The following is a 13,837-nucleotide window of genomic DNA, read 5'->3' as shown; positions in this document are numbered from 1 at the left end:
TTGATTACTACAAAAATAAATTTGGACTTGTCCCTCCTTTTCTTTAAAAAAAAAAAAAAAAAGCAAGAATCTGGGTTACAGTGAGGCACTTACAATGGAAGTGAATGGGGGCCAATCTGTAAACGTTAAAATACTCACTGTTTCAAAAGTATATTCACAATACGTAAACAATATGCGTGTTAGTATGATTTTATTAATCCTAACCTTTTCTGTGAAAAGTTATATATCCAATATCACGAGTCACGACTGCGTTGTCATGATGAGGTATCGCCGTAAACCCTAAAACGACTGTAAAAATGGTGATTTAAACAACTTTACAGCTCAAATTATACACATGTTTCAACATAAGAACTTATGTAAGAGCTTTTATAAAATTATAAGTTTTAAATTTCTGCCTTTAAACCCTCAAACATTGACTTCCATTGTAAGTGCCTCACTATTTTAAAGGAGGGACGAGTAGAACTGAATTTATGTGGTAATCAACATAACTTCTGCACTGAAGCAGAAATGTTCCTTTTACATGTCCACTGTAACCCTGACACCACAATGTCTCTAAAGGTTGAGACAGACGGTGGTATATGAATAAATCGTGCAGTGCGGAGCGCCCTCTGCTGATGTTGTGTGATTATAATCCTCCAGTGTGACGCTGCTTGGACACTGTAGGAAAGATGGCGGCTGGATCCGGAGCGGCCAGCAGTGGTCACAGCGGTGGCCGCGGCTCGTCGGCCGCTTTGGAGTCATCGCTGGACCGCCGTTTTCAAGGAGTCACCAACACCATGGAGTCCATACAGGGATTATCCTCATGGTGCATCGAGAATAAGAAACATCACAGTCTCATCGTGCGCTACTGGATGAAGTGGCTGAAGAAATGTGAGTTGCTAATGTTGCTAAACGAAAACACACACAAACCAACGGATCTGAAAACACACTTTGTCTTGATTACATTTGCATTTTGTGTTGCAATGCATACCGTATTGTAAATGTTCATGTGATATGTGTTAATGTGACTCGCGTGCACACTGATCGGAATGTTGTCTCGCGCTCCAGCATGTTGATTTTAGAGCAAAGCACAGTGCTGGATCATGCTGCAGGCCTGGGCATTTAAAACTTGAGGTTTAAGAGAGTTGAATAGCTTTCAAGAGAGGTTTGTACACGAGCAGATATGGTGCAAATAGATCGGTGCATTCAGCAGAGTAACAGATGCACAATCCCGACATAAATAAACATCTGTTGGTCAGTGTAGACTTAAAAAATAATCATGAATATTATATTGTAGTGAGATCTTCCAGTGTGATTCTGATTCGAATGTGTTATGGTGTGGCTGGTGATCAGTTTATCTTGCCAGTATCATCTACATCTCTGCTTTTATGTGTTGTGGTGATGGTGTCAGAAGATCGTTTCCTCTGCTGTCATCACCTTCAGTTCTTACTGCTTGCTTTTCATGTACTAAAGTTTGAAATATTGAAATTCGTATATTATTGAAGAATAAGATATGATATATGGTTGGCATGGCGTTGCAAGGGTGTTTTGGGTGGTTGCTAGGTGGTAACTTACTGGCCCAAGTCAAAAGAGCTCACACTAAGACTGCTTTTTTTTTTTGGTCTGTAGATATGGCTTTGGTCCATGCTTCAGTGTAAGTCTTTTGGATTGTTTTCTCCATCTTAATGTCCACCAGGCATAATCCTAATCATGTAGAAAAGTAATAGGCTAGCACACAGGTCCTCAACAAGCAGGATCATTTGAGGTGTAGGGCTGGAACTAACGATTATTTTGATAATCGATTAATCTAACGATTATTCAGCGATTAATCATTAGCTCTTAACCGATTATTCAGCTTGTGCCCCGACTTAAAAGATTGTATTAAATGTGCTTACTAACAATAAAGAGGACAACATTTTCTCCTAAAAATACCTCTAAATGACATTCACTGAATTAAAGGGAAAAAATACTTTTTATAAAGTTTAATCCAGTAAAGAAATTCACAGCCAAACATCAAGTGTTTTTGTCTTGTTTTCCATTTAAAATTGTCTAAAAATCCTTAAAACAAGATACATTTACTTGAGAAGCAACATATAAGATATTTAGACTCGCTTTAAGAGAATGTATCTTAAATATAAGTGTATTTTTTCACTTTGTTATACTTCTGTGAGTGCAGTAAAGACAAAATATACTTATAGTCAAGATCTATTCTCTAAAAGCATGACTGAATATCTTATATGCTGCTTATAGACTACCCTATCTCACCATTCTGTTCACTTCAGTCCACAAAAAAACAAACTCTCTCTTATTAATAAAGCTGCGTATTGCCAATTTTCTTCACGATAAGAAATGCACAGTGACATATATTATGATTCAATAAGTCTCAAGCCATCACGTTGTAATCTAGCTGCATTAAGTGTGCGTGGTCGTGGGACAAGCATCCGCACGACGGAGTGTGCCTCAAGCAGGATGCAGTTTCAATCTCTCCCCCTTAGGCCGGAACATTCGCGCAACTCATAGAAGAGGCTCTGACCGCACAGAGAGTTTCGGTGTTTGTAGTTATTTACATGATCTGCTTCTGTATTATTTGAACTTTAATAAAGCTATAACTCATGAAATATAACTGCATTAAAGGAAACACCCCAGCGTTACATCTTTAAAGATGCTCGACACGCAAGTTTTGCTTCAGCAGAGCTCCACTTATTCCACAACGAGAGTGCTTCTGTATTTACTTATTTTGTAGTTTTGCATTATAGTTCCCTCATACTTTGTGATCTACATAACCTGAAGCTGTTTGGAAGGTTTGGAGTGCATCTGGACTGTGAGCTGTGTAATTCTTCCTCTCCTCAGTCGCGTCATCATTAGAGTTTAATGTGATCTCATGTTACGTTAAATGAGATCAAACGAATAATCGACAATGAAAATTTTTGACAGTTTTTTTTATTGTTGGTGTTGTTGATAACATCGACTAATCGTTTCAGCCCTATTGAGGTGTAATGTTGGCTTGACAAAGAACATACTCTTATTCTACAGACTTGGGTTAGGGTTTTTCCAAAATCCTTAAACCAAGTCTACAATGTCTGACTCTTAACTCCTACTAGAGATTTCAAGCAACATCCACCAACCTCGGCACAGTCCTTCAAACTGATCTGAAATAGTGTGCCAACTTTTCCAACTGATCTGATTTTAAATATGGAAAGTGGACTTTCAAACTGGCCAGAAGTCCCATAGACTTACTTTGACAGAATGTTTGAACGGGTCAATAGTGCGTTCACTTTGTCGTAATTACGAGATCCCGACTTGTAAAAAGCGTTTACGTCTTTGTAGAACTCAAAATTACAAGCTGTTGCTTAACTCTGAAATCTAGGAATGCTCTGACTTGACAGTCGTAAAAAGCCAACTTAAAACTTTGTTTTGACGATCTTTACATATCTAGTTCATGTCTGTAGCATAAAGAGAACAATATATAACCCTAACCTTAAAGTGTCATGAAACACTAAACTACATTTTCTGAGATGTTACCAGATATGTATGTGTTACACACAACAGAACACAATGTAAGCATCCAATCAATTGAGCTTTCAATCAATGGCAAAACCTTTTAAATGTTTGTGCCAAACGCATTTATTAATGTGAGTGTTTCAAGATATGCAGTGAGGTGGACTGGGGCTCGTTTGAGACACGGTTTACATTGATTGTCCCAGACACAAACGCTATGGATCGATCCATCCATCCATGCATCCATCCATCCATCCATCCTTAATGTTAGTGTATTAACCAGTCTAAACAATTATATTTGTGAATCAACATCTTGGAATACATCTCAAAAGTTATTAAAGTGTAAAAAAAAAAACATTCACATATTTTCAATACAGAGTACATGGCTTTATGCATTAAATTACAGATAGAAAATGACCAGTGTGTTTCTGTGTTGTGAGCTTACAAAACAGTGTATAATTTATTTGTGAATTTTGCTATGAGCTGTTGTGAGAATCTTTGATGCTGTTACCTGCATTAGTTAAATAAAGCTGAGTGATTTGATCAGACAGTTGTTGGGTTCACTCCCTTTTCCCCGCTGCTGATCATGCCTAGTTTGGCTGCATTTTTTGAAATTGTACTCAACTGTGCTGAAGCAGAGGGTGTCCTGACCCTTTAAGTATGACTTATAGAGATAGAGATGCCTAATTATTAGGGATGCACGATATATTATTGGCCGATAACCGGGAAAATAAAAATATTATTATCGCGCTGATATTTTCGCCGATAATTTGTTATGGTTTATTACTTGTGGCTGAGATCTGACTGCCTGCAGCTTATTTCCTTCAGGCAGAGACTCGGGCATCCTAAAGCTACAGTGCACGTGCGCATATACAGCATGTCAGTGTTAATGAAAGCCAAGCTCTTGTTGCTCTTTGAGGATTATTTCAACATATCTGCAACTTGTTACATTGTTTTAGGACTGGTTTTAATTCGGGATCATCTGCTGTAAGTAACGACATGCCATTTCCCATATTCCGTTTATGTTTCATGAGGCAATAAATGAAAACGTGACAAAAACATACATGTATATAACTTGGGGGCAATCATTTTCGCTTATTACTTCATGAAACATAAATAGAATGTGGGAAATTGCACATCGTTACTTGCAGCACAGCATTGCAATTAAAACAAGCCCCAAAACAACCTAACATGGCTCATAGAAACATTTTCACAGAGTGACTTTACGAGTTGAGACATTTCTAACGTTGTGACTCATGCCTATACGATCTGTATGATGTTACCTATTCCCATTATGATTGTTGTGTTCACATTCCATAAGTTATACAGTAGGGCTAGGCGATATGTAAAAAAAAAAAATATTTTAGCGTTAATCGGCTTAAATATCGCGATATCCAATTACATTGTCAACCCCCCGCCGAAGTCGGTTACTTTTTTGCTTTATTGATTTTGCTTTAAAAAACCTAAACTAAAGACATTTCTAAATTAAAATTGCACTTTAAACTAAACTAAAAAGCAATAAAATAACGACATGATCAATAAAATCTTATTTAACCACCTCCCCAAATCCAAACATTTACCATCTCCAACGGCTCCATTTGCCATCACGCAAGCATCCGTCAACACAGATGGAAAACTACTAATAGCCTACAGATTAAGAACTAAAGACATTTATAAATTTAAAGACAATAATAATCAAAATAAATAAGGCTAATAAATTCCCTTGTGTTCCCAAAATAATGCTGTCAAATGTGTGTTCTTATTGAATTTGTGTTTGTAGTTTTGTTTTGGTAATACATTTAATGCTGCCAAAAGAAAAGAAAAGAAAACTCAAGTTTAGGTTCAAGGTGAACGTGTCTCGTATTACTTTGATTTAATCACTTTCGTCTTTGTTTCTTTAATACAAAGATATTACTGAACCTGTGGATTTGCGTTCATAATGCATGCTAACCGAGTGGAAATAAAGCGAACTAAACTCACAGCACTCCTGAGATGATTTGCAGCATTCTCTTAGATGACATTCTTGCAAACAGTTTACAGATGAATGAAACAGAAAAAAAAAAAAAAAAAAAAAAAGAGTAAAAACTCTTTACATGCACTTGTTCCACAAGACAAGCTCGTGCAGCACACCTCTGAACAAACAGCAAATCAGACACGAGCACTGATGGCTTTTCTTTTGTCTGTTCCTAAAAATATAATAAAGTGTGTTTCTTCAAGCATGTGTCTTTGTGACTAACAGCATTTCTTGTCATGTGTCACTCCGAGACATCTTACAGGGCGCCCACCTGTTGCGGGTAGATGAGCAAAATTACCCGCGTGTGAAATACATTTGGACGTGGAGCTTGCGAACTGGATTCAGCCTCGTAGCATTTTGCAGGTGGCGGTTGCTAGTTTCACACCCTGGCCACTGTTTAATATATTTACAGACTTCCCAGATCCATAGTTTTGCCATTTCTTGATATTGTCGATCATTGTCTGTTCGCAATCGGCATCGTGATCTTTATAAGACATCATCCTATCACCCAGCCCTATTATATAGTGGAACTGTTACAGATGATAATTTCATTTAATGAGTATAGTAAGTTATTAGATCTTTAGTAACTGTCTTGTGGATTCTTAATCCAAGGGACGTATACATTTTCGTATTCTATAGAGACTTGATTTTGCGCTAAATAGCGCATAATGGCAACAGCGTATTCACAAGATACGCATTTAGCATGCAACTCAAGGGCACACCACGACTGATCACAGACTAGGTGTGTCAACTAGACGTCCATTCGTCCCCGACTGAAGTTACAATCCCGAAACTCCTTCACAAGCTCATGCACAGGAGAGTTTATTCATGAAAACATATACATATTTATTCGTCAACAAACAAAATGAAAGCGCTCCCGCCCGTTTATGCACTCTATCTAAAAGTCAGGCTCCGTTGTGCATTCGCTTCTTGCAGATTCAAGTTATAATATTATATTTGTTGTTGTTGATATGGCTGATTAAGATCATATATGATGCGGTTGAAAATCTGTTTACTGGGTATCAGCGCTTCATCTTACGACACACAGCTTTAGACGAGAAAATCCTTTTCATTTGAATAAACAAGGTTTTATTCAACAAGGTTTTTCTTCTAAAACATTGTCAGTGCATTGGTCATATCTTGCAGTATTGTTTATTTCTCGTCATATTTTCGTCAGCAATGTTTGAATTAAAATGGTTTAATTATCCTCATGATTCCGTCTTTGTTAACGGAATCAAACAGTTGCCTAATTACTGACATATCAAATATCAGTAATTTTACTGATGAGATTTACACCGCATTCTGGACTTGTCGCCTATTCAGTGCAGCTGGAAACATCTTAACTAAAGTGAGATCCTCCCAAAAACCGGACAATTTATGCTTTTTCAGATCCCTTACCATGTGTTTTCCAACCTCATTAGGCATTATAGGAGAAGACTCAGAACTGTTATCTTGGCAAAGGGAGGTTGCACAAAGTATTGAATAAAAGGGTGCCAGTATTTGTGCCACACAATTTTTTTTTATTAAACTCGTGTTGTGTTTGCAGTTGTTTGATATCCATTAAAAGATTTTTTTTTTTGTGAATATTTTGAATTAAAGATCAAAAGGATAAACAATAGACATTTTTTTCACATAGCCTTTGCCAAGGGTGCCAATATTAATGGAGGGCACTGTAAATTTGAAGGTGAACTTAGACAGTTATAAAGTAAATCGTGAGTTCCTTGAACTTTTTAGCTTACAAATCCATAAAATTACACTAAGTACTACTAACTCAAACAATCATGTATAGATCTGAGGTTGTGGGAAATACCCATAACCTCTTGCACTTGAATAATTTAAGTATGTTTGTTTGGTCAAAAGGAACTTATAAAAAGAAACATGACATACCTTTTTATCTGAATAAGTTGAGTGAACTGATACATTTGTGTATATCTAACAAAAGTAGTTGTGCTGTCATAAAATGACCATGAGCTGAACAGTACTTGCAGCAGATGATCCAGATTAAAACAAGACCAAACACAACATAACACATGGTGCATAGAGTGACATGAGCAGGGTGTTTCCTGCGTTTAAATGTTTTGGCAGCCGCCCAAGTGAAATTTCGGACCGCTGAAACAAAATGAATGATAATCTTCTTGCTCTTGCCGCTTTCTATGTGCTAAATATGCTTATCATCTGAGATGCATGTTTGTGCTGCTCACCTGAAGCCTTGTTGTCGTGCGAGTGTTGCGCCAGACATCACAGAACCACTCGCTCAAGCTATACACTCTGCTGGATTATATTGACATGTTCTCAAAGCAATGCAAAAAGTAAAATAACATAAAAAAATGATCCATAAATAAAACACTTATTTATGCTCTTTATGTTTTTAGTAATCTCTATAAAGAACGTATAATATATCTGAAGAAAAATATGGCTGGTTTGTTTTCTGATATCAAACATCATTCGAACAGAATTTTAGAAAGGGTTTTGATGACACGTGCAGCTGTCAGTGGAAAACTGCGTTTCATTATTTCTATCAGTCTCTCGTGAAGCCCTGACCACTGATTTATATGCACACATGGATATATCGACATACACGATGTTCAAATCTTGCAAATCGCTGTTTTCTGCTCTGTATCGCGTTTTCTAAAGCCAAACCAATTCCACATCATGGAGGACACACTTTTTCCTTCATAATCTCCTCTCATCTTCTCATTCATATGTAGGAATGAGCAGTCGCTCCGCCTTCCTCCATTTATCCTACAGAGTGTGTAAAGTGTACGTGTTATGTGCTGTACACATTTGTCGTGTGGCAGTTTTGCGTTACCGCGATAGAGACGATAATCCAAAATGTATACCGGTTGGCAAATTTCTACCAGTTTATCATGTCTACTGGTATATTGCCCACCCCAAACCGGTACAATACCAGAATTTACAGCTTGAATATTTGATTTGCACTTGTGTTTGACCTTGAAACACCCCTTTTTTTCTGATTGGTCAACCCACATCGTCAATTGTTTTTCCTCAAAGCTATGAGACAGAATAACTGTTCACTGCTGTTAAGTTGTTCCGATGAATTAGTCTCCTTTAACATTAAATTCTTCATCATAAATTCTACTAAATGTAGACCTATGACTGTTCGATGTTTATTGCAGCTTTGCTATCTCTCTCTTAGGGTTGGGAACCGATAACCGGTTCTTCACCTATCAAGTGTTTCCTGCTGTGCTGTTCAGTGGCAGCGTTGCCTCTCTACTGAATCTTCAGCGTGAAACACACAGCATGACCAAGATGTGTATTTAGGCATGTGACTGTAAATTTTCATGTCACAATAATTGCTGAAGATTTTATAATGTTATACGTTATTATCATGGTATTGAATTATATTACAAAATTAGGTTGAACAATAAACAAACATTATTTTTCTCTTAATAACAAGTTTAATTACTTTTTCAATACCAAACTGGCCTTTTAAATTAACAGATAACAAAGAACTTTGATGTTTAAAAAACTACCATCATCACCATTGATACATAGCCAAATATAACATTTAGTTGATGTCTTAATATTTAAATTGTTATTATGCCACAGGGCCACTGATCCCTACAGATCAGTACCGACCTACAACTTTCCTTGTTGAGGTTAAGTAAGGCAAGACTAATTAGATCGAGCCAGCTACAAGGCTACAACAATATTATGCATGTTTTTTTGTTTTTTTCTGGATAATTATAATTAATAATTGTATTTATTTATCACACATTTGCACATATACAGTGAAATTCTTTTTTTTCACATATCCCAGCTTAGCTGGGGTCAGAGTGCCGGGCCAGCCATGATACAGCGCCCCTGGAGCAGATAGGGTCAAGGGCCTTGCTCAAGGGCCCAACAGTGGCATCTTGGTGGTGCTGGGGCTTGAACCCCCAACCTTCTGATCAGTAACCCAGAGCCTTAACCACTGAGCCACCACTGCCCCAGATGGAGTGATTATAGCAAGCCAGTAGCTAATATATAGCTCATATATATATATATATATATATATATAGCTCAATACTATATATAGCTCAATAATCATACATTGACACTGTATGTCAATGTATGATTACACGCCATTCCAACTTGGGGCGTTAATATTTCAACAGGTGTTCATGTCATCGACAATCGTCCTTTGCATTCTCTAAGCTTTTTTCACCCAAAAAAGTGTCATTCAACCTTCCCTCGGAACAACTTCACTTACAAACTTCTCTCTGCTTCTGCGTCACGCACATACTTTGTTGAGAACATGCGAAACGGAGGCTCCTGAATTTCGCCGTCAGGACTTCAAGTAAGACAGGTTTATTTTAATTCATCAAGAGAAATAAAATGGTTGGATATAAAACAGGTTTGAACCGGTCAGTTGCCGACAGGTTAAAAATCGCTAGCTGCAATTCCAGCATCACTGACGTGATATTTTCAGTGAAATCGTGAAATGTATCTTCACATTTATCCAACCATTTGTATGTATAATCATAAAACCCTGCAGATACTGTGCAGGCATTTGAAAATGTTCAGTCTAGACGATTTCTTTCCTCCATGTAGATCGGAAAATGAACTTGGGTTTCAGATGTAATAAAAATGTACATGAGTTTTTGGGAGACCACTCTCTGTAAAAACTCTGGGAAATTAAATGCACAATCCAGAAATAATTCTAGCCGCATGATGAAGAGGAGTTGGCACTCCTAAGAACATGTAATATTAAATTTTTATTCATTGGCATTTTCACATTTAATGTGGACAAATCATCGTGGCAGTTGTAAAAGATGCACAGGAACAATACATGTTGAGGGAAATATCTTTAAATTCTGCAAACGTTGACCTCTGAGACATGGCATATGATGTGATATCCGCAGCATTATGGAGTGAATTGAAATCACGATGTAGCCTTGCATGCCATATCCGCGTTTAAAACAGTATTGACGGCTTCAGTCAGCACTGCACGAGCTAGTGGCCCCATCTAGCGGCTGTGTGCGGGAAAACACTGAGATGACAGCATCAGTATGAGATGACCCAATGTTTATGATATTACAATTCAAATAGCAAAGCCTGTCAAAGTGTCCCTTCCAAAATGTTGGCTATATATTTATAATTTCTGCGTTCTGTTTGGGAGGTTTTGTGCTGACCAACAACAGCTATGTGTTTGTCAAGAATTATTGGTAACACTTTACAATAAGGTTTTTTTTGTTCATACATTAAAGTATCATGGACTAACAATTAAAAATATTTTACAGGGGGCCTGGGTAGCTCAGTGGTAAAATACGCTGGATACCACCCCTGGAGTTCGCTAGTTCGCTAGTTTGAATCCCAGGGCATGCTGAGTGACTCCAGCCAGGTCTCCTAAGCAACCAATTGGCCCGGTTGCTAGGGAGGGTAGAGTCACATGGGGTAACCTCCTCGTGGTCACTATAATGTGGTTTGTTCTCGGTGGGGCGTGTGGTGAGTTGAGCGTGGATGCCGCGGTGGATGGGGTGAAGCCTCCACACGCGCTATGTCTCCGTGGCAACGCGCTCAACAAGACACGTGATAAGATGCATGGGTTGATGGTCTCAGAGGCGGAGGCAGCTGGGATTCATCCTCCGCCACCAGGATTGAGGCAAATCACTATGTGACCACGAGGACTTAAAAAAAGCACATTGGGAATTGGCCATTCCAAATTGGGAGAAAAAGGGGAAAAATCCCCCCCAAAAATAATATATATTTTACAGCATTTATTAATCTTTGTTAACGTTGGTTATATACAATTTTTCTTTGTTAGTTCATGGTAGTTCCTAGTGCATTAACTAATGTTAACATATACATTTTTGTTTTTAAACATATGTTGTATATGTTGAAATTAACATTAACAAAGATTAATAAATGCTGTAGAAGTGGTTTTAATTGTTAGTTCATGTTAACTAATGTTGATAGCTGATAACTTTGCTCAGTACATTTTCCTGCTTTTTGTGCTGATCACATGCCTGATCAGAGTGCCCTTGTGTCATTTGTGCCACATACACACAGTGTTGTGAATCTTGAGTCATTGACGGGAGAAAAAAATTTACTACTGAGGATTAGAAAAAATCTAAACAGTTTGACTAAAAGGTTATCTAGAATTATTTACGGTATTTTGAAGTACCCACGAGAACAATATTGTGCATATTAATTACTGTGATATACCGTAGTACCGAATAACGTTACATGCCTGTGTGTATTGCATGGATTGTCTTCGAAATGTACTTCATATTGCTGCCTTTTTTTCTTTGCATTTAATCTTATGTGAGTTATTTTAACAATGAAATATATTGTGGCAATAATTATTTTTATCCGATGAACCGAATCATTTCATCCAAAGGGCCATTGTAGTTGATTGAATACTTTAAAGGCCTTGAATAAAAATGTATTTAAAAATAATGAAGGCATGTTTCCCCACATTTTTTCACTAAATAAACGCAAAGGAAAATGAGATCTAATCATTTTCACTTATATATACTTTTATATTTATATTTTATATACAGTGATACATTGTAGCTTTATAGAAAGCATTATTTACCTTCATATATTTTTACTTAAAAAAAAAAACAAAAAAACAAAGTGTGCAAGGAGTAGTGTACAAAAACTACTCCTGAATATTACATTATACTAAATTATTACTCTGCGACCCAGTCAAGTTTATTAATATAATACTGAATTATTATTATGAGGAATAGATTTGGGCACAGAATAGTGCATCACCCACTTATTCTAAAGCACACAAACCAGGTTTATCTGTCATTAATTGCAGCCTTTTGTAGTTTTATAATCACGTCTGACCATATCACAATTTTAGTGTTATTTCGATTAATTGTGCAGTCCTGAAGGATTGTGAAATTAGTCTACTGATGCACTCTTTATGAAACATAATGGCCAAATCAGGGCTCAGCAATAAGGACTGCCCGATACCCCGGGGCCACTGTGAGAGAGATTCGGGCCAGTTGCTAGAACTGTCACTTGCTCAAGTTGTGCTCAAAAGTTTGCATACCCTGGCAGAAATTGTGAAATTTTGGCATTGATTTTGAAAATATGACTGATCATGCAAAAAAACTGTCTTTTATTTATGGATAGTGATCATATGAAGCCATTTATCATCACATAGTTGTTTGGCTTCTTTTTAAATCATAATAATAACAGAAATCACCCAAATGGCCCTGATCAAAAGTTTACATACCCTTGAATGTTTGGCCTTGTTACAGACACACAAGGTGACACACACAGGTTTAAATGGCAATTAAAGGTTAATTTCCCACACCTGTGGCTTTTTAAATTGCAATTAGTGTCAGTGTATAAATAGTCAATGAATTTGTTAGCTCTCACGTGGATGCACTGAGCAGGCTAGATACTGAGCCATGGGGAGCAGAAAAGAACTGTCAAAAGACCTGCGTAACAAGGTGATGGAACTTTATAAAGATGGAAAAGGATATAAAAAGATATCCAAAGCCTTGAAAATGCCAGTCAGTACTGTTCAATCACTTATTAAGAAGTGGAAAATTCGGGGATCTCTTGATACCAAGCCAAGGTCAGGTAGACCAAGAAAGATTTCAGCCACAACTGCCAGAAGAATTGTTCAGGATACAAAGAAAAACCCACAGGTAACCTCAGGAGAAATACAGGCTGCTCTGAAAAAAGACGGTGTGGTTGTTTCAAGGAGCACAATACGACGATACTTGAACAAAAATGAGCTGCATGGTCGAGTTGCCAGAAAGAAGCCTTTACTGCACCAATGCCACAAAAAATCCCGGTTACAATATGCCCGACAACACCTTGACACGCCGCACAGCTTCTGGCACACTGTGAGTGGCGAGACCAAAATAGAGCTTTATGGTCACAACCATAAGCGCTATGTTTGGAGAGGGTCAACAAGGCCTATAGTGAAAAGAATACCATCCCCACTGTGAAGCATGGTGGTGGCTCACTGATGTTTTGGGGGTGTGTGAGCTCTAAAGGCACGGGGAAGAAACTGTTAATATATTAGGAAGAAGGAAATAACAGTACACACTGTAGTCCAGCATCCATGAATGGCATGTCCACGTTAGCAGTCGCATTTTCTAAAAAAATACTGAATCAAACCAAATGTGCATACAGTACATAGTGAATAAGACATTTACTTAAAGTGCACGTGAAGCGCTTTGACCTTGGGCTGCATCCGAAAACATAGGCAGCTGACTTGCTACCTTGCTGCTGCCTAATCAGTTAATGGCTTAACTGACTGCTGTTTTGAATGAATGGAACTCTTAAGGAAACTGGTCTCCGAATAGTTTGAAAAGCACCTTATTTTCATCCTACCTCCGTATACAGCCTCCAGAGGCAGCATTTTCCTGG

The 13,837-nt window shown here is 37.6% G+C and overlaps 1 protein-coding gene across 2 annotated transcripts in view; it reads left to right on the top strand.

Moving 5' to 3' along the window:
* Positions 1–661: 661 nt before the first annotated feature.
* Positions 662–13,837, top strand: part of LOC127452614 (regulation of nuclear pre-mRNA domain-containing protein 2-like) — a 44,968-nt gene continuing 31,792 nt past the window's right edge. For both annotated transcript variants that reach the window (XR_007899295.1, XM_051718225.1), the window contains exon 1: positions 662–870. Coding sequence is in view for 1 of the 2 variants with exons in the window: in XM_051718225.1 (XP_051574185.1) it covers positions 669–870 (202 nt within the window). In the remaining variant the exon portion in view is untranslated. The remainder of the gene's footprint in view (positions 871–13,837) is intronic.

The sequence above is a fragment of the Myxocyprinus asiaticus genome, chromosome 15 (assembly GCF_019703515.2).
Source record: "Myxocyprinus asiaticus isolate MX2 ecotype Aquarium Trade chromosome 15, UBuf_Myxa_2, whole genome shotgun sequence".
Classification (NCBI taxonomy): Eukaryota; Metazoa; Chordata; class Actinopteri; order Cypriniformes; family Catostomidae; genus Myxocyprinus; species Myxocyprinus asiaticus.
Note: the sequence above shows the minus strand (reverse complement) of the source record. Positions and strands in the feature narration are given on the sequence as shown.